Genomic DNA, 20,121 nt, shown 5'->3' with positions numbered 1-20,121 from the left:
TATTTTCTCCTCTGGTGAAATCATCTGCTCTTTCGGCAAATACCAATAAAACTTCTTTTGTAGCTAATTCTAATTTTGCTGTTCGTAAATATTGCAGATGCTATCAATTATAATCTTTATGATTTTTGTATTCTGTCCTTGATTTTTCTTGTTACCCCACAGACTCCCTCTCCTGGTGGAAAGAGCAGCCCAGAGCAGCGCTCCTTCAGGGACCGACAGAAGTACTTTGAGATCGACGTGAAGCAGCAGACGCCGGAGAAACCCAAACCTCGAGTGTCTCTTGTTGGAGAAGACGACCTCAAGAAAATGAGGGAAGAAGAAGGTTTGTTTCTATTGTTTCTACTTGACCGTCCCTTTGCAAACTACTCTGCAAACCTGCCATTAAAATATACAACCCTGTGTGTGTTCGTCTCCACTCAGAGAGGAAGTTTGAGCAGCGAGCGCGGGAGTACCTGCTGGATGAGGACGAGGAGGACGATGAAGAGGACATGGCTAAGCAGGTGGCACAGATGAAGGCAACTGGTAAAGTGTTACTGGACGGAGTGGAGTACAACGTAGAGCCAATATCCTCCCCGTCGCCGCACTGCGCCACGCCACCGAGCTACAACGTCACGCCACCGAGCTACAACGTCACGCCACCGAGCTACTGCGGCAGCTCAGGGTGAGTGGTTGCAAAATACTTAATACTTCAGACGTTTTTTATTACTTTAGCTAATACTTGTGTTTGTTTGTAGGCCGTCCTCTGTTGACGGAAAGGGAGAGTCCCAGAGGAATTCACTGGAGGACAGCTTCAGGCTGGAGCAGAGGCCCAACTCCATGACCGGGTATTTACTTTGCACACACCGTCTTTGAATGCCTCATTGCTGTTATTTTTTAGTCGCTGTTGTCATCACTGCTACTTCTGTGTCTCGTCAGTCTGATCCCATCGTACACCGGGGACTCGGCGGCTCCCATCCGCACGGCCAAAGCAGAGCGCCGGCATCAAGAGAGACTCCGTATGCAGAGCCCCGAGCTGGCTGTGTCCCCCGACAAGGACCTGTCCCCCGCTGAGAAACGAGCTCTGGAGGCCGAGAAGAGAGCCATGTGGAGGGCAGCACGGTAAATCAAACTAACCAGGCCAACAAGGTCCTTTTTTTAAGCTTTGACTTAACTTGTCCTTGCTTAGTGTTTCTAGTACATTGATATATTGTTAGTATGTGTAAAATGAAAACTGAATCGGTTACCAATTCTATATAATATAAATTACACTGTCAACATGCAGTGTAGTTGGAGAATATACATTTACATCATAGTGATCTGTCACATTTGTGAAGACAATGATTGCATCTTGAGATTCACTTGTTGATAACTAGAATATTCGATGATTCATATTGTTTTCGAAGTGGCATTTATTTTGACAAATGTACATCGAGAGTTACTGATTGCCGCCAAACAATTACATTTTGTGTTTAGATAAAAACAAAGAAAAGCAAACACATTTTGGAAAAGAGTATCCAGAAAGTGTTGGACTGAACCTCTAATAATTATCTATAAATTAATACAAAGTAGAGACAGTTTTTCAAACAAACTTTAATGGCCTTTAGTCAGTATTTTGGCTGATAAACGAGAGCAAACTTGAACATTTCCACAGCATCAGCCTCAGTCATGTCACCTAATCGTTTCAATGTTTTGACCCATTTTGCATCCTTTCCTACTAATATAAATATTTTCAGCTTTATTACATCATAGTGGGTATACACTTGAGTTTATAGATATATTGTATATCATATTCCTGCTGTGCATTTATTTGGAGAAACAGGAGTCTGCACGTAACTGTTCAAGTGTTATAAACCTTGGCTGAAATGTGTGCAGAAATAACACCGAGAGCAAAAGTAAGAAAGATGATGAGGATAAAAACATTTTCATAGTCTTGTTTTTTTAATGAACCGTTCCATTATTGGACTTTGTCATGTTGTTGTTGGACTAATGCTTAATCTCTGAGCTCACACACCTGGTATGTTAACTAGTGAATATAGGTTCTCAGTTCATTCTGTGTCCGTGGTTACTCTTCCTCCTCCTACTTTTTTCATGTCTTGTACATTTTTTATTATTCCTGGCTCTTCTAAATGTGTCAGTGTTTTACCTTCCATTCTTTTGGTTTTCTTCTCTTTTCTGTCCGTATGCCTTTCCCTCCTTCCTCTCCTCCTCATACTCCTCCCTTCATCCTGGTGCACTCCTCGTCCTCCTCCCTCCTCCCTCCTCCCCGTGCGTCACCCTCTCCCCCGGCCTCGCGGTGGCCCCCAGGCCCTGTGGCCTAGAGGAGGATGTTAGGCAGTATGAGCAGGACCTGGCTAAGAGGCTCTACCGGGCCAGAGTGAGGGCGTCTCAGGGCTCGGCCGAGGCCCCCCAGCCCCCTGCCTCTTCCTCTACCTCCTCCTCCTCTGCAGCCTCCCAGCTCAGGTCTGCTCTTCGGCCCCAGCCACCAGGGCCAGCCGCACGGCATCGTGGGGGGTGTGCTGGGGTAGCTTTGGGTATTTTACTAGAGGCCTGTGTTTCGGAAAGGTCCAAGCAAGCACTCACAGCAACTCTGTGACTGCTTCCACTTCCTTTCTGGTGCCGCCTTGCTTCTGCACGTCTTTGCTGTTTCCTTCTCCAGCTTCCTCTGGTTCCCCCTCTGTCTCTCTCTCTCTCTACTCTCTGTCTTGTCCTCTCCTCTCTGCAGCACCCTTTTCATTTGCGCCTTGCTGTTCTCTTGGTTTTCATTCTATTATTTGTACTAACACACATCCCCGCAGTAAGTTTGCAAGCTATTTGTAAGTTGAGGGTGAGCCTACTAGCAGTGGGCGGTCCTTTTCCTGGAATGCCTCCCTTCTTTTTGTGCAAATTCAATTAAACTGGTTGTTTGTGACAGCAAACCAGGACAAGGAGCACCCAACATAAGTAGTGATCGACACTACACCCACATGTAGCTGTGTGTGTGTGTGTGTGTGTGTGTGTGCGTGTGTGTGTGTGTGTGTGTGTGTGTGTGTGTGCCGTTGTGTCTGTATTTTCTGCCCTTATTTTCTACCATCATTTATCTGATGGTGGTTGTTTCTCTTACAGAATGAAGTCTCTCGAGCAAGACGCACTGAAAGCACAGATGGTCATCGCCAAGTCTCGTGACGGAAAGAAGCGCGGCACAATGGACCAGCTGACGGAGTCGCCGTCGCCCGCCCCCACACCCTCTCCCACGCCTATGGAAGGTAAGAAGCTATTGTCTTAATAAACTTATCTCAACAGGGTACCAAATCTCTTGTATTTAATAACAGTGTTTTTATACAGAAAAATCTCCACTACCATATTACTTTACTACTGCTACAGCAAATTTAATCTACAGCTTGAAGTTTTGTTCTAACTTCACATTTCCTGTTTTCCTCTGACAGAGCTCAGTCCTCGAGGAGTAACCTCTCCAGGACGGCTGGTGAGTGCTGAACCCTTTTTCTCTTTTTTTCAGTTACAATTTTGTTTCTGACAGATTCTGCCAGCTGTTCTCAGTGTGTGTCAGTGTGCACAGTACACTGTATCCTTTGAGCGGATTTGGAGAGCTTGAATCATCAAATGTGAGAAAAAAAGCTATAACACTCTCTTTGCAGTTTAATTTGAGGAGCTTTATTTGAGAAGGGCAACGAAGAAGATTGTCGGTTTACCAGCTGGCAACGGGAAAAAAAGTAGATTTGTTTCAAAACACATTGGCATTAATCCACCATCTTGCTCATTGTCACTCTGGCTGATCAGAGCTGAAGACACACGCAGCTCTTCCATCATTTGCCACAGCTGGCTGTTTGAATCACCCATTAGCCTCTCTGCCTCCTACCTCTCCTTTTTCCTTTTCCTCATCCCTCTCTCCTATCCCTCCTACCTCTCCTCTCCCTTCTCCACCCTCTCCTCTCCTGTTTATCATTTATCCCACCCTCCTCTTGTCATTGTTTTCCTCTTCTCCCTCTCCCTCACCCTCTGCTCATTCCCTTTTGCTATCCTTCTAGTCCCTGTCGTCAAAGAAGTTTGACTACCGACAGTTTGCTGCCATTCCTTCTTCCAAACCCGTATACGACATCCAGGTATTGGCTGCATGCTGAGCTCCCGGCCTCCTCCCTCTCCCCTGCTGCCTCCCCCCTCTAGTTTCTCTGTTATTCGAGAGGCATCAGTGTGACTGAAGTCTAGCACCGGGTTTTGGCTCCATGATTTTTTACCTCCTTCTCTGCACTATAGCGATTGGCTCACTAACTCTCACTTTCACAAACAAGAGAGATTTACTTTACATAGATGACACCATATCAGCCCTGGGTCTCCCCCTCCTCCCTTCACAATCTCCCACTTATCACTCACAAATGTAAGAGCATCTATAGCAGTTACGCTTCACACCCATCTAATCAATCCCAGACAGTAACACTCACTAGCTGCAGAGATGCAGACACATTTTTGATCCCACTAATCAGAATTGGTTCCGGGGGGGAAATGGACACAAACTCTGCATCTCATCCACTCTCACGTTCACTTCCATCGGCTGTCTTGTTCCACGCATGGGTCGCGTATCAGGCAGAGGATAGAGAGGGTGTGGGAGTGAGCTAGTCTGGAAGTGCTCTTTTATTTCTGGGGGTCAAGTATCTGGTCTTCTGTGTCACTGTCGTACTGGGCTTCTGAATGTGGGATCTTGTGTAGTTTGGTTTGTTGCACAGTGACCTCAGTTTGTTCGTATTCTCTCTTTGGTGGATGTAATTTAATTGATATCGCTGTATGTAAGTGTTTGGATAATGTTTCCTGCATATGGACTGAAAAAAGTAGTATTTAAAGGCTATGTGTTGATTTTTTTAAACATAAAGAGTTATGCAGAACAGGAGACTCAAGGGAACACTACGATCTGTAAGGTGTGGGTCACATGACATCAGAACATATCCCTGTGATCGATACAAACATTTACAAATGTTAAAAGTATTCATGGGAGAGAAACTAAAGAAAGTAAACAAAAAACTTAGCTTTAAACGAATATTCATGCAAACATAGCACCTGGTTACTTGCCAGGTTATATAAGTTAATTTCTGATCAAAGTTCTACAATTAAAGAAGTTCCCTTGTTTCCCCTACCCCCAAAATAAAGATTCTAACCAACATTCTGGAGAAATATTTGATAATAGAAGACACAGTTAAATGGAAGTGTAGTAAAAAGAAACAAATGTAATTTTCTTTAATAAATTCTTGCTGAAATGTGTCAATTGCAACTTATAATCAAGTACCAAACTTACAACTAAATTGTTCTTTAAGATAACATTAAAATATCTTGCACACAAATGCTAGCAGATTAGCGTGCAAGCACAATCACATGATCCTCAGCTTGCAGGTCGTAATGGTCCCTTGAGCGAGTTCCTAAGTAGCATAAACGGCTAATAACAAGAGGAACACGTGACCGATGTTGTTTTATTGGAGCATCAACACAAAGACATCTAAACATGCTGCTTGGTTTTTCCTATGTGACTCCTGTCAGTGCTGTACTGTTGCTCTGTTGGCTGTCTCTCTGTGGATGCGCCCACACTACACAACAAACCCGGGGACTGACGACCTGATTTAACCCCCCTCTTTTCTGTAACGTGCTAATCTCTAGTAGTCCAGTAGAGGTGCTCTGGCTGTTGTGTCTCTGACAGATTGGGAGCTTCAGCACTGTCTGCAAAAAAAACCGGCAGTGAGCGGCTGGCATGAGCTCTCGCTGCCAGCTCCTCTGCTGACATGGTGATGGCTTCCCCCAGAGATAGAGGTTACTATGACCCCCCCCCTCCCTCAATGCTGAGTTATTTACCGGCTCTTCTTCTCCTACAGACCCCTGAGGCAGTTGAGGACCTGCAGTTCATTGACGACGGCTCCAGCAACCCAGGTGAGAACTGGAGCTATAAAGTACTTCAAATTGTTCTAAAACGAGCTTGATGACGGGGATACATTCATTACCTCCATTTTGTTCTATCCCCTTTGATTCAGGTGACTACCTGGGATAAGCAGCTCCTATTGGTAGGATCCTGTGTGCATGTGTTTTTGGGTCTGCGTGTGGTTGTACGCCTGAGTGTCTATGGAACATGTGAGAAGGGTGTTGGTTTGTGCGTTTAGTCTCTAACCTGCTAGTCGTGTGGCATAACTGTGGGTTCAGGTCTTAAGAGGGGCGTGGCTAGCTGGGTGGGCTTCACCTGCGGCTGCACACCACACAGGAAGCAGCAACTAATGTTGAGATTTATTTACTTTGTCTAAAGTAGTGATCTCACACTAACCGTGATGTGCATGAGTGCAGATGAGTTTTCAGTGTTGATTGTAACTATTGATTACGTATCACGTTTACAGACACAAAAGAAACCAGGTTCCTGTAAAACAGTGAACAACTGCAGCAACTTTAACTAAAGGCCCTTTTCATAGCAGCCATGTTGGCACAAGTATAGTTATATTTATATATACTTGGACTGAAAAGAATGGGACCAATATTATTTTTTTCAATTACACCTGTGAAAGGTTAACTTTTCTAGTTCAGTGGTAGAAACAGACGTATCTCTACTTCTAGAGGATAGTTAGTGTTTACTTAACGCTGACTTTGGATAGAGCTATCTCACACAGAGATGTACTGCTACATGTTATCTCCTTTCATCCACCCATTCTGCAAACACAGCAATACTTCCTCTGCGTCCTGTCAAATCCAACAAAGTGTTTACACGGCAAAGAGAACCGGTTAATGAATAAGCCGACCATAACCCGGTCGTTCAAGTGCATGTAAACACGTTCTTGCAGTAGCTCTACTGGCATTGACTGATGCGATCACTATTCACCAAAGTTCTTCTGCTCAAATCTTTTGCTCGTTTCCTGCTGCTGTGAATGTGGGGCTTCTCTCTCGCAGGTCTAAGGGATCCGTCCAGCTGCCTTCATCTTTCTTCCTCTCCACAGCCGCCCTTATGGAGTGACTGTTATGTAAAAAGTAGATAAACTGCAGCAGCTTGACGTACGTTTTTTTTGTATTTGTTGTTGTTTAGTGCCCGCTGCAAGCCCCGAGGTCGAGGTGTCCACCCAACTGCCTGCCACCTCAGCTCTGGAGGAGATGGCCCTGTACAGCAACAAGCGCAAACTGAGGCAGGGCCGCCGCAGCCTGGAGACCGCCGTGCCCACGTAACACCTCACACCGAGAGGAGAACGCTGAAGACAAAGTGCGAACACACACACAACCCCCATTAAGATTCACCGTGGGACACAACGGTGCATCCACAGGAGGTGCAGAGTCACATAACACTACACACAGTGTCAGTAGAGTCCCGTATATAAACCACTGCAGAGACTACGGCGCTGATAGTCACCACATACACACTCACTTATATCCTGCGTGCCAGTCTTGCCTATACAGTCTGTGGATAAAGAGCAGCGTGGCAAGAACGAGCTAGCGTGGTTAGCTAGGATTGCTACTTACAGACCTCTTAAAGATCTTTTTTTTTTGTTGCTGTACACTCAGTTTATCAAGTAGAAGCTGATCTATTTTTTAAGAAAAAAAAGGAGGTGACCGAAGTTTTTAGTTTGTTTTTTCGCACCGCCAATGATTTTGATGTTTAAAAAAGAAAAAAAAACACACATACTGGAAGAGAAAAGAAATGGATCATAGCTATACTAACTTCTTGAATGATATTTTTAGGCTTTCAGTGAATAGATGTCAGGGGTTTATTGAGACTTGGGCGGACAGGAGTGTATATATTAATTGAGGAGGGAACATCCTGCTACCTTCACACTCACAAAATGTGGAGAGCTTTTTAAAAACAACCAATAGGACATATCTTTTTTTGCACTGTGTTTATCTGAAGTAATTTATTGTTTTTAGCGTTTTATTCAAATTGATGCCTTCTATTTTAACTGATCCGGTCCTTTTGGGCACAAAGAGCATGACTTTACCTTTTTAAAGATAGTTATGAGGGATACTCTCAACTAAGGAATATCTTATCACTTTTACATCTTTTAATCTACTTTATATAAACACTCATAGACCTGTTTCAGAGAGAAGCATATCTAGAAACTAGATTAATTGGACAAATTATAGCTGTTGCACTGAAATGGGTCATACCTGTGATTGACTGCGTTACATTCCCCTTGTAGAGAATATGACTACGCTGGAGGCAGCAGCATTGGACAGGCAGTTTTACAAAAACAGATCACAATATCAAATATTAAAGTTTGGAAACGTGCATTTTTAGTAACATTTTTTTAATTAACGGTACTCACCCTGCCCTGTTAAGGGTAATTATTTTTTACTTATTAATGTGAATCATTCATTTCTATCCTTGAACTATCTGGAGGTGATCCAGAGTGATGTGAAGGTAGCAGATGTTTTTATTTTTCTGTCTATGGTTAATTTAAATCTGACGCCACTGAAAAATCATTTATTATTGTGTGAATAATGTACAAATACTGAAAGGAAAAGCAAACGTTTGGGGTTTGAAACTGAGCCAGTCTTGACCGAGACCAAGCGAGAGTCTGGACTGCTGAGGCATCTGGGTTTGGACGGGCTTAGTATCGGGATGCTCTCTGCGTGTATATTGGTTTGTTAATGGGAGAGCTGGGAGAGGCAGAACCAATTAGAAATACATTGTTCTCATTCAATTCATTGCTCGACATACTGTCAGTTTATGTATTGATGGGTATTTTTTGCAGAATCACAGGAAAGTAGAGTTTGTTAATTTAATGTAGGTCTTCTAATGATAGATATCCATGTTGCTCTCACTGACTGAAATTCAGTTTGTTTGATTACATTTGAAATGGCTGATATCTCCTTTTTTTAACTTACAGTAGGTAAATCTTTTTTTTTTTTTTTTTTTTCGATGGGTTTCACTACATTATTCATGCAGTGTTTCAAGTTTTTGTGTTTATTCTTTCGTCTCGAGTTCTCTTTGGGGGAATTTACTTGCAAATAGGTCGGAGGGAAAGGGTCAAAGGTCCCGGGGTTAAGGGGTAGAGCTCATACCAGACTGTAACTAGTGAATTTGTACAACCAAAGAAGTCTATTTTGTGGTTCAGGAATAATAAATTTTACTTTTCATTTAAGAAGCTGATTCATTGTGTATTGTCATTTGTGCTTGATTAATCTAAATAGAAGTTCTCTTTACATTTAGCACATGTGGACTCTGTAGTTCACCAACGTTAGTCTGTCCATAGAACTCACTTAGCTAACAGGGACAATTTGAGGAAGTCTTCTCTGTCCAGACGAGTTCCTCTGGACTGGAGTACAGGCCAGCGCCCGATTGTTCCTCTGTGGAGACAGAAACAAAAAAAGGTTTAGGTGAGTTGACGTGAACAAATAATGGCTGCCACCTCATCAATTAGTCATTATTTAATGCTGAATGACACATTTTCCAAGAAACTTACAAGCACATCTCTGAAAGTGGTGCTTTTACATGATTATTTGTGGAGAAACTCCTAGTTTTACAGATCTTTACAGAATTTCTTGAGTTAAGGAAAGCCCTAGACCAAATTATACAGACCTTAACCAACATTCACTTCACGTGAGAGGACCCACCTTTTTCAGCACTCTGTAGCGGGCGTTGTAGAAGGACTCAGCAGAGCTGGAGCTGTCAGGAAGAAGCTCATACGGCGGCTGCTCATCCTCCCTCTAAGGATAAATCAAACTATAATGATTTCCTCCTAGGATTCCTTGTATAAATGAGTCATGGACCTGTACTTCAGAAGCATTATTGTCTACATGAGAGCTGCACTGTTGTAAATGTCAGGCCGACTCACTTGGTCACGGGTCTTATCCATAGTTATGTCCAACTCCTCCTCAGGTACCAGGAAAGACTTCTTATACCAGTTATCAAATTCTGGGATATAATCGAGAAACGTATTATTTTCTGAGCTGTGTCAGGGGAAAAAGAAGGTTCAAGATATTTGGGGAACTGACCAGAGAGCAGGCGCACCCTGCACTGATCCACGAGGTGTTGACAGTAGTTGACCTCGGCCTTGATGTCGCGCAGCACCTCATATCTCTGTCGGTACCGGGCCTTTAGCTCTCTGAGCTGCATCAACGAAGTGGCATCTGGTTTCCCCTCCGTGACCAAATACTGACCTTCATGAATAAAAACATGAATGGAAAAATATTTTCACTTCTTTAATCTCAGATCTGTTGCCGGTATCCTCGATACAAAGCCACATTATGCAGATTTTTTCTTTTAATGACATTTTATGGCAAACTAGACCGTTTAAAATACTTTTTGTCATGCCAAACTATTTTTTTTATAAAAGCACTATACTGTGACTATGACACTTTTTATGCAATTGTATACTTACACTTTTTTGACATAGTGCACTAGGAATTTATATTCATTTATTCATCAATTTTTCCGTAACCTGCTTATCCAGTTAAGGGTCGCGGGGGGGCTGGAGCCGATCCCAGCGGATTTTTTGAGTCTTTTTTCGACATACTATGCTATGATATATTTAAACATACCATAATAAAACTTCTTCTACATGCTATACTATGACTTTTTTTCAACATACTAAACTATTACTCTTTTTTCGACATACTATACTATGACTTTTCGACCAATGAAGCTTATGGGAAGTTCAGTCAGGAAGACTCTCTTTACACTCCTTTTCATTCATAATCTCAGTCTTTTTTCCTGTGACTCCTCTATCAGCTGACTGTGGGTGTTCACCCTAGAGTTAAACAACCAGATCCTGCCTCGGTTTCCTTAACCAATCACATCGTTGCTGTCAAACTTTAAAAATGTTCTCCTCTCTGCTGTTGTCAGTTGTCATTTCAGCACCATCAGATGAGACCCTCGTCCACACTGGTCACCTCCAGTCGGCATCACAGTCATGCTCCTCATTGAATTGCAGCATTTCCCTACATCAGCAGCACCAGCAGTGTCTTGACTCCAGGGGGATAATGCCTTATCTGACCTCGGCATCACTACCCCTCTATTATACTACTGCAGGATGGAGTCCAATCCCAAAGACTTTGACCTTGTTATTTTTAATGCATGTGTAATAAATGATTGTTCATTCTACTGAAGTCTCTCGTGATTTAAATTATACTGTGACCTTTTTATGATTCTTTGCAACATACTATACTGGGACTTTTTTATAAATTCTTTCGACATACTATGCTATGATATATTTAAACATACCATAATAAAAAAAATTATGACTTTCTTCGACATACATACTGTGACTTTCTCGACATGCTATACCAAGACTATTTTTCGACATGCTATACTATGACTTTTTTATAACTTCTTTTGACATACTATGCTGACTTTTTTTTTGACATACTATACTAAGACTTTTTAATGACTTTTTTCAACATACTATACTATAACTTTTTTTCGTAATTATAGTATGCAATTAAAGACACAAAAATGTGTTTAAAAAGTAAAAGGATAGTATTGTTTGAAAAAGCAAGTATAGTATGTCGTAATTATAGTATGCCATTAAAATCAATAAAAAGTTATGGTATAGTATGTCGTAAAAAAAGTAATACATTTGTATGTCAATAAAAATGATTTAAATAGTTTAAGTATAGTATGTCATAAAAAGACATAACATAGCGTGACATGAAAAAGGAGTTATAGTACGCCATTAAAAGACAAATTTGATAAAAGTCATAGTATGTCATAAAAACGTCATTAAAAGTCATAGTATCATGAAAAAGCAAAATACAACATTTCCAAAAACACAACGTGATTCACAAATATAACCAAATTTTGGAAACCACAATGACATTTCATAAAACAAAGACGTTTCAGGAGACACAATAACATTTCGGTAAACAACATTTTACAAGACACAACAACCTATCACTAGTCACAACAACGTTTAACGAAACACGATGACATTTCACAAACAACATTAAGGGGCCTTTTTCATTTCTCGATTTTGTCATTTGTCATCTCGACCCTTCAGCTTGTGACTGGGAAATCAATCGCAACATTCCATCTTGAAGGACATCCTAATGCCTAAAATGCATCTCGAGGACAAGGGGGCGTTCTGCAGTAGCTTTAAGCGCGGAAACACGTTTGTATGCTTTGCAGCACCCATGGAATATAAAAGAAACGTGACACACAGCAGGGATTCTACAAATGTTACTGTTCTTTTGGTGTTGATAAGTTGTAGTTCAGCTGTAATCAAATGAGAGATCAAACTTTCTGCCCTTTTATCAGCACTGTTCTAACTTCCTTTTTAGCTGTTTAACTATGTTATCAGTTAAAAAAATATTAAAAATAAAAAAGAGGGTTTTCACATAAAGGAGAATCAAAGTGAGTCAAAGTAGAGTATGTTGTTACAAATTTTATAATAAATGTCATAGCATGTCATGAAAAGTCATACTATAGTATGTCATATAAAGTAATAGTATAGTATTTTATAAAAGTCATAAAAAGTCATAGTATAGTATGCCATAAAAAAGTCACAGTATAGCATTTTTTAAAAATTATGAAAAAAGTCAAAATATAGAATGTCATTAAAAGACATATTCTATATATCATGAGAAAGTCATACTATTTATATCATAATAGTTGGATTATAAAGTAGGCCATACAAAATTCATAATGTAGTATTAAATACTAGTCGTAAAAAATGTATATTTTATAGTATATCATAAAAAGTTAAACAATTTTAATTGTCATAAGAAAAGTCATAAAAAGTCTGAGCGTAGTATGTAACAAAAAGGTCATAAAATTCATAGTAGAGTATGTTACAAAAAAGGATTAAACAAAGTCATTGCATTGTATGCCACAAAAAATGTCAATAATTGTATTAAAATTGCCATGAAATATAAAAAAACAATATAGTGTGATATCCCACTTCTTTAGGGATATGAAATACTTCATATTAGCAAATAAAAAGGTTCCATTGAGAACAGCAAAGGAAAAAAATGAAAGCATCTACTACTTTTGATAAATCTCCTCACGATGATATGAACATGAACAGTACCTTGGCCTCCTCTCGTCTGCTTCTGCTGCTGTACAGAGGCTGCGGTGTAGTCGATCTCTCTCTTCACAGCGTTGACCTCCTCAGTCAGCTGTCGAAGCAGACTGCGGCGTTCCAGTAGCACGCTCTTGTTCTCCTTAAGGATGCGGTTGATCTTGCTGCCTGGTCCCGCTTTAAAGTCCTCAAAGGCTTCTGCTTTGGGTAGAGCAGAGCTGGGAAGAGACAGCAAACTTTTCAGGGGCAACGTTCTAAAACAACACTGTGCACATTCAATCTACAGGACGACCAGCGATATCTGAGCCCACCATTTAAAAGATAAGACTATATCCATGTCATACACCTACTCTAGATGGAAGGGTTCGTTGCCGGGCGGTTGCGATTCCTGTGTGTCCTGGCTCTCGGTGTCTGGTTCTTGTGACTCCTCTTCCCTCTCTGGCGTCTGGACAGAATTCAGCTTTGATTTGGAGGCACTCTCCAAACGCTTCCTTGAAACTGGACTCCCATCTCCCTGTCTCTTGTTTTGGCTGGACAATAACATAGAGTGGACTATTAGGACTAAACTAGTGCATTTAATAACTGGACCTAGGTTGGCTTATGTTCATTCATCTATTAAATTGTGTCTGTATATTTTAGCCTCATTAAATGTCAAAGATATTTATAGGGTTGATATTGATGATTTTGTCACTTCTATAATTACCATTATTATTAATTTGGAAGATGGTCATGCTCAAAGTTTAAACTACAGTTCAAAAAAATGCTTTTGTGGGATGCAAATAAGAAGCAGAATGTTGCCATGGAGTCTGTTAGTTAGCTGAATGGCTACATCTTAGCGTAGCTAATAAGATGTTCACTGTTTACCAACCTCGGTTTGTCTTTAGGCTTTTTACTTTTGGTTTTGGTTGAACCTGGGCGCTGGGCGTTTTTTGGTGATGGAGTGGACATCTCAATGCTGCCAACCTCCCCTTTCTCAATGCTGCCTCTGCTGTCCAAATCCTAAAATAGTTTACAAAAGAACATCTAATCAAAGCTTAATCACAATGAATTGTTCACTAAACAGGTCGTCAGTAGTACAATAGACGAATAGGATTACAAATACTAATTTCCACGAGATGTGGTGAATCAGATGTTGACCGACCTTGATGGCAGCTGTGTTAGCACTTTGTTCTTTCTCCACTAGGTTGTATGTCCGGCATAGCTGAGCCTTCACCTTCTGCCCCTGTTTCCTGCTCACATACATTCATACATAAACATCCTGAATTGTTTACCATATACAAATAGAGCGTTGTTCCAACTCTGCATTTTTGAGGTTGCAGATTTCATAAAGGTAGAAGCTACTCACTCCACAGCAAGCTTGAACTGAGCGAACACTGCTTGGACCTGCCTGATACTTACAATCTGTAATTAGATGTCAAGGAGAGAAATTTAACCCCTGTAAAGGAATATTCAAAGCCAGATTTTATGGCAGATTAAGTATTATAGCTATGTGTTATTTTCTCACACTAATTTCCTCCAGGCTACCCTCTAGGTACCTCTGAACCTGGCTGTGGATCTCAGCAAGCTGGGCTTCTGACAACGGCTCGTACGTGATGCTCGGTCGGCTTGCCTGGTGGAGGGTGAATGATGGGCATTTAACTTCAAATATGATGTAAAATACACATTAGAAAGCACTGCCTGGCACTAAATAATACCATGTGAGTTACATACTTGAATACATGTCAGATTCATTATAGTATTTTTACAGTATTTAGGTAATGTACTACTGAAGAATGAAAGATGAGTGACAAAGTGTAAATGATGTGAAGATCGGCGATACAGGTTTTGACAGTTAACCACAACAATAGACTACACGTTACATATTGTAATAAAATATATTTACAACATTTTGAGCTCTACTCACCAATGTATTGTAGATGGACAGTTCCTCTTTCAGCATTTGTATATCCTTCTTAAGTTTCTTGATCTGAGTCTAATCACAAACAGGAGATTTCATGAATCACTCTGTTTTCTGATGACTGACAGAGAATAGTATAAAATGCAGACTGTAAACAAAAATAAATGCACATTTTTACCCATGTATGACCTCCCAGAGTAGTAACAAATTGTGAGAACTCACTGCTGGATCGGTGTGTTCATTAACAGCAGCGTTTGTCCGGACGCACTTCATTCTGCTGGCAAAACGCAAAGTAGAGAGCTGCAAAGAATATTTATTATCATCCAGGGCTGAAAGAAACTGCTTTTTGATTTATAAATTGTATTCCACTACTTACCGTTTCTTCTATCTGTGCAGCCTCACCATAGATGTTGGCCACAAGCACAGTGTTGCAGTTCCCCCCTACAGAAAAGGACAACTACAGTATACTTGACAAGTTTTACAACAGAAAAAAGGACCACTTGAATGACCAAATAACAGCTAGTGGGCGTGTGAAAAACCCAAGGCCGGGGCAGTCTCACCCAGCGAGTCTTTGAGGGCATGAGTGAGCTTAGTCTGTCTGAAGGGAACATGGTCTCTGCGACGGTCTGCCAGGGCCAGGATGGCTTGCTCCAGGAAGGACAAGGACTTGTTGATATACATGGCTTCCTTGAACATCTGACCCTCCGACTGAAAGAGCAGCAAGGTGATATGAAGAGGGAAAATATTGATGTTACATGACAAATCATAGAGAAAGGCATATTTTTCACTTTGCCTGTAGGATTAATATACATTGTAAACAGGATAGGATTTTAACATCCCACCTGGACATAAATGTATGTACTTTGTGTAAAAGGTTACTTATCCAAAAGTCACCTTTCAATTGGTTTTCAGCATGAATATGTGTATTGGTGAAGTCAGAGAGACATTCTCAAACTCACCCCAGTCTTTCCCATCCTCTCTGACCCGGCCAAATCCACCAGATTCAGCTTGGAGGTGACGTACTTGGCTTCAGACAGAGTACGTGAGCGAGACTGCGATCAAGAAAGACATTTTCTCCTTCTTAAAAACCGCACGCAGGAAAAGGCACGTTTGAGCACCAAAACCTCAGAAGAACAAACAGATAACCTCTAAAGGCACTACCTCTATATGCACAGTGAAGATACAGTGTGACCGCGAGGAGTTCCTGTTCAAGGCGTGTGATCCGATAATGTGGTTCAACTCACCCTGTGTAAAGAAAGAAACAGCTTTACTATGGTTACATTTTCATTAATTCATTCATCCACTGCTCACAACCTAGTCGGCTTGAAAAAAGAAAAGAAAAAAAGATTAAACAACGACACATAAAATTAAATTGAATTTAAATCAAATTCCTTTTTGCATCATCTTTATGTTGAACAATATAGCAAATAAAAGATGATACTAAACCATTGGATCAACAGTTTGAAGCATTAAATCATCTTAATTCTGAACTTGATGGTCATAGAATCTTCAATAATTACTTAATTTAAATTATTCAAATAGGTTTTTGCAGTTTTGTACAGCTGTAAACATCAGACCACACCTCAAACAACAGGTTGAGCGCCTCCTCTTCACTGTGGACAGGATGAAGAGACAGACCTCGGATGAACACCCCTCTTCCTGGCTCCTCCATCACCGACATACCACGAGCAGATGGACGTGGTGAGCCTTGCAGCGATGACAGCAGGTCCACCAGGGTCTCATTGTAGATCTCCAGGTAGGACAGGTGCACAGAGAAGGAGTGCTCAGTCCTTTTTTCCACCTCCCGAAACACCTTAATACCATTTTAAAGATTTAATTTAAATTAAAAAAAAAACATATTTACTTAAATTTATTCAGTCAGGGTGTTTCACGAATAAACATTTTCACATGATGCGATTTACCTCCTGAAGGGCCCGAGGAATTATGCCCCGCTGTTTGTATGATTCTGTAGATCCTGTCATTGTGTAGGTCTTCCCAGCACCTGTCTGCCCAAAACACATCACGGTACCTGAAAAAAACACAACAGAAGACACTCTAGACTATACAAAAGCTGACTAGACACATTCATCATATCATCTGGGGAATCTGGGTCCTTTTAGAGTCACGAGAACAAAGAAAGAAAAACAACAAACCTACAGCACTGTAGGTTTGACATTGATATTAAGTTAAATATTCTTATCTGGTATTAATACTTGACTACACACTGTTACTTTTATGTAGACAAAAGGATCTACCATTATAGCCATCCAGTGCTCCCAGTACCACACGTCGGCACACTTGGGAATACACCTCCTCCTGGGATACATCCTGCAGGACGCCTTCCAGCCGGAATGACCAATAGCTCAGCTGACTTTTCCTGGTGTCCTGGGGCTTCCTCGAGACTTTCCTGTGATAAATGTTCACTGTCTGAGGGAGACCAAAAATACATTTTTAGTCCTAGAACCTCACACAGCACAGTGCACACGATGTGGCATAATTTTAATGAATAAATTAGTTTTTGTGCTTGAAAATAATTCTGGTGTTTGGTTAAATTATATCAGGAGATAAGGTTATCCATTAAGGATACGGATGTGATGCAGTTTGAACACTTGTATAAATAAGTTGAAGGTAAAAACGTCTTGGACAATGAACAGCGAGATAATTCAATGAATGCACAGACATATGTTAATCCTTGATGGAATATTAATACAAAAAGGTGATAAATTAAAAGGAAAAAAATGAAGTGCCGTTAACAAATGGAAATCATAGTCTTCATGAAGGCATGATTAATAGCAGTGCTGATACATTAGAGTGGATTCATTTTAACTGGGTATGCCCAAAAAAATGACAACTGAGTGAGTATATGTGAATATAGGGTATGTCAATGGCTTACTCTTTTATTCAATTTACTCTCGAGAGTAAATTGAATATCTTAAGGTATTGGACTGTTGGTCGGTCAAAACAAGCCATTACAAGACACTACTTTTGTTCTATGGGAGTTTGTTATGGACAAACAATTAATTCAGTAATCAAGAAAGTAATTGACAGATTAATTGAAAATCACCATAACCCTGGTTGTGACCCTATATTCACATATACTCAGTTGTCAGTTTTTTGGGCATACAGTTAAAATGAATCCACTCTAATGTATCAGCACTGCTATTAATCATGCCTTCATGAAGACTATGATTTCCATTTGTTAACGGCACTTCATGTTGTTTTTTTCCTTTTAATCCATCACCTTTTTGTATTAATAGTCCATCAAGGATTAACATATGTCTGTGCATTCATTGAATTACCTCCTTTATTGTTATTCATTGTTTGCCAAAAAAAGTCACAATGGTTTTCAACTTAAACATTTAAAACAAAACAGTGTTCTAAATTCAACAATAAAAAAAGAAAAAAGCAACCCAAACAAATCAGCATAGCGCACATCTGATGTGCAACTATCCATCAAAACCCCCATGCATATACAAGAAAACAACATTTTAATAGCTGTCCACTGTAGTGACCTCTATGCATGAAAGGGTTAATTGCACCTGTGCCTTTATTGTTATTCCACCTTAAATTATTTGCCATGAAAAAAAGTCACAATGGTTAGATTTGGGAAAAGCATGACCACAAAAAAAACAACATTAAACATTTAAAACAAAACAGTGGTTATTTCTAAATTCAACAATAAAAAAAAAAAAAAGCAACCCAAACACTTCTATGTCACACTAGGTGGGTTTGGCCTCCCTCAGGGCTTTACCTGTCCATCAGGCACACATTCAATGACGTCTTGGGAGAAGTTTGCAGTCGGTCTGATCCGGACAAACACTCCGACCTCCCTGCTGCTGCTGTGCGACCTCATCACACCTTGTGCGTAAAACACGACGCCAACGCACCAAACAAACGCAAGAAAACCCACCTCTGAACTGCGCCTCTGGAGATATCTCAACTAAACCCACATGCACTGCTCAGGAAAGGTGTTTGTGAGGTGATGATCTGTCATTTCATCAGCTGCAGTCCATGTTTTCTGCTCTCCGTCTGTGGTTTCCATTCAGCGTCATGGTAACCAATGCGCATTGTGCCACCTGACTATGGAGGGTGGCTTGTTTCAGTCACACCAACATTTAAATAAACAGTACCAGTCAATATATATATATATATATATATATATATATATATATATATATATATTATATGTACAGTACCAGTCAAAAGGTTGGACACACCTTCTCATTCAGTGTTTTTTCTTTCTTTATTTTATTTTTTTCTACATTGTAGATTAATATTGAAGACATCCAAACTATGAAGGAACACATATGGAATTATGTGGTAAACAAACAAATGCTCAACAAACCAGAATATGTTTTATATTTTAGATTCTTCAAAGTAGTTGAATGAGAAGGTGTGTCCAAACGTTTGACTGGTACTGTATATATATATATATATATATATATATATATATATATATATATATATATATATTATATATATATATATATATATATATGAGTTGAAACCCCCTTTTATACAATTTATTTTCTAATCGAAAAAGAACGAAATAATATTCAAAATGACTTTTTTCATTATAATTTAGAAGGTATTTTTTCATTGTTGAAAGTAAATATTTCTGTATTATGAGGTTGAAAGCTGGTCAACAGCTTCTTCACGATCAGCTGGAATCTGGGGAATCAGTACCGCTACAACTAAATAGTTATTTGATAACAATTTAAAAAAAGGTATTATTGTACTGTAAACATGGCATTTTTATCAACAGATATAAAATAAATATGATGTGGAGACTACATAACAGGACAAAAAATAATATTTACAGTACCAGTCAAAAGTTTGGACACACCTTCTCATTCAATGGTTATTATTTATTTTTATTTTTATTTTATTTTTTCTACATTGTAGATTAATATTGAAGACATCCAAACTATGAAGGAACACATATGGAATTATGTGGTAAACAAACAAATGCTCAACAAACCAGAATATGTTTTATATTTTAGATTCTTCAAAGTAGTTGAATGAGAAGGTGTGAACAAACTTTTGACTGGTACTGTACAATTAACAATAATTATGATAACATTTTTCTTAAAGTCAATTAAATTACTTATTGTATTTTTATCATGATGTCCTAGTTAGTAAATTACTGAATGTAAACTAAAATTCATCTTATTGATTTGAACTACATTTCCACTATGGAGGCTTCTTCAGTATAGGTGGTTATTTTAAAATTTGGCCATTGAACAATTACAACTGAATTTCATAATACACCACTGTATTGTATGGCAA

The 20,121-nt window shown here is 39.8% G+C and overlaps 2 protein-coding genes across 2 annotated transcripts in view; one reads left to right on the top strand and one right to left on the bottom strand.

Moving 5' to 3' along the window:
• scrib (scribble planar cell polarity protein) overlaps window positions 1–9,067 on the top strand; it is a 66,139-nt gene extending 57,072 nt beyond the window's left edge. Inside the window, 9 exon segments of the mRNA XM_054623180.1 lie at window positions 163–322; window positions 421–661; window positions 735–824; window positions 916–1,098; window positions 3,082–3,221; window positions 3,402–3,439; window positions 4,002–4,076; window positions 5,826–5,880; window positions 7,013–9,067. Of these exon segments, the coding sequence (XP_054479155.1) occupies window positions 163–322; window positions 421–661; window positions 735–824; window positions 916–1,098; window positions 3,082–3,221; window positions 3,402–3,439; window positions 4,002–4,076; window positions 5,826–5,880; window positions 7,013–7,149 (1,119 nt within the window). The 3' untranslated portion in view covers window positions 7,150–9,067.
• Window positions 9,068–9,161: 94 nt separating this feature from the next.
• On the bottom strand, window positions 9,162–18,685 carry kif9 (kinesin family member 9). The gene is made up of 20 exons (XM_054623181.1): window positions 18,584–18,685; window positions 17,088–17,259; window positions 16,755–16,861; window positions 16,415–16,645; window positions 15,994–16,077; window positions 15,792–15,884; window positions 15,393–15,540; window positions 15,209–15,273; window positions 15,055–15,132; window positions 14,839–14,907; window positions 14,440–14,544; window positions 14,281–14,336; window positions 14,077–14,164; window positions 13,804–13,934; window positions 13,286–13,465; window positions 12,945–13,153; window positions 9,913–10,077; window positions 9,753–9,832; window positions 9,532–9,624; window positions 9,162–9,264 (listed from the first exon to the last, which is right to left on the bottom strand). Exons 1-20 carry the CDS (start codon window positions 18,683–18,685, stop codon window positions 9,178–9,180), a joined length of 2,343 nt encoding a protein of 780 aa, XP_054479156.1. The 3' UTR covers window positions 9,162–9,177.
• Window positions 18,686–20,121: the final 1,436 nt, after the last annotated feature.

Source organism: Anoplopoma fimbria, chromosome 21 (genome assembly GCF_027596085.1).
Source record: "Anoplopoma fimbria isolate UVic2021 breed Golden Eagle Sablefish chromosome 21, Afim_UVic_2022, whole genome shotgun sequence".
Taxonomy (NCBI): Eukaryota; Metazoa; Chordata; class Actinopteri; order Perciformes; family Anoplopomatidae; genus Anoplopoma; species Anoplopoma fimbria.
Note: the sequence above shows the minus strand (reverse complement) of the source record. Positions and strands in the feature narration are given on the sequence as shown.

Bases quoted from the DNA above. Each gene is read 5' to 3' on its own strand.
- kif9 (XM_054623181.1), bottom strand. From the start codon at position 18,685: ATGAGGTCGCACAGCAGCAGCAGGGAGGTCGGAGTGTTTGTCCGGATC. The intron at 14,165-14,280 runs GTGAGTAGCTTC...GTATGTGAGCAG, and splicing joins CAGTTCAAGCTTGCTGTGGA to GAAACAGGGGCAGAAGGTGA. The intron at 9,265-9,531 runs GTGGGTCCTCTC...CTGTCTCCACAG, and splicing joins GCTACAGAGTGCTGAAAAAG to AGGAACAATCGGGCGCTGGC.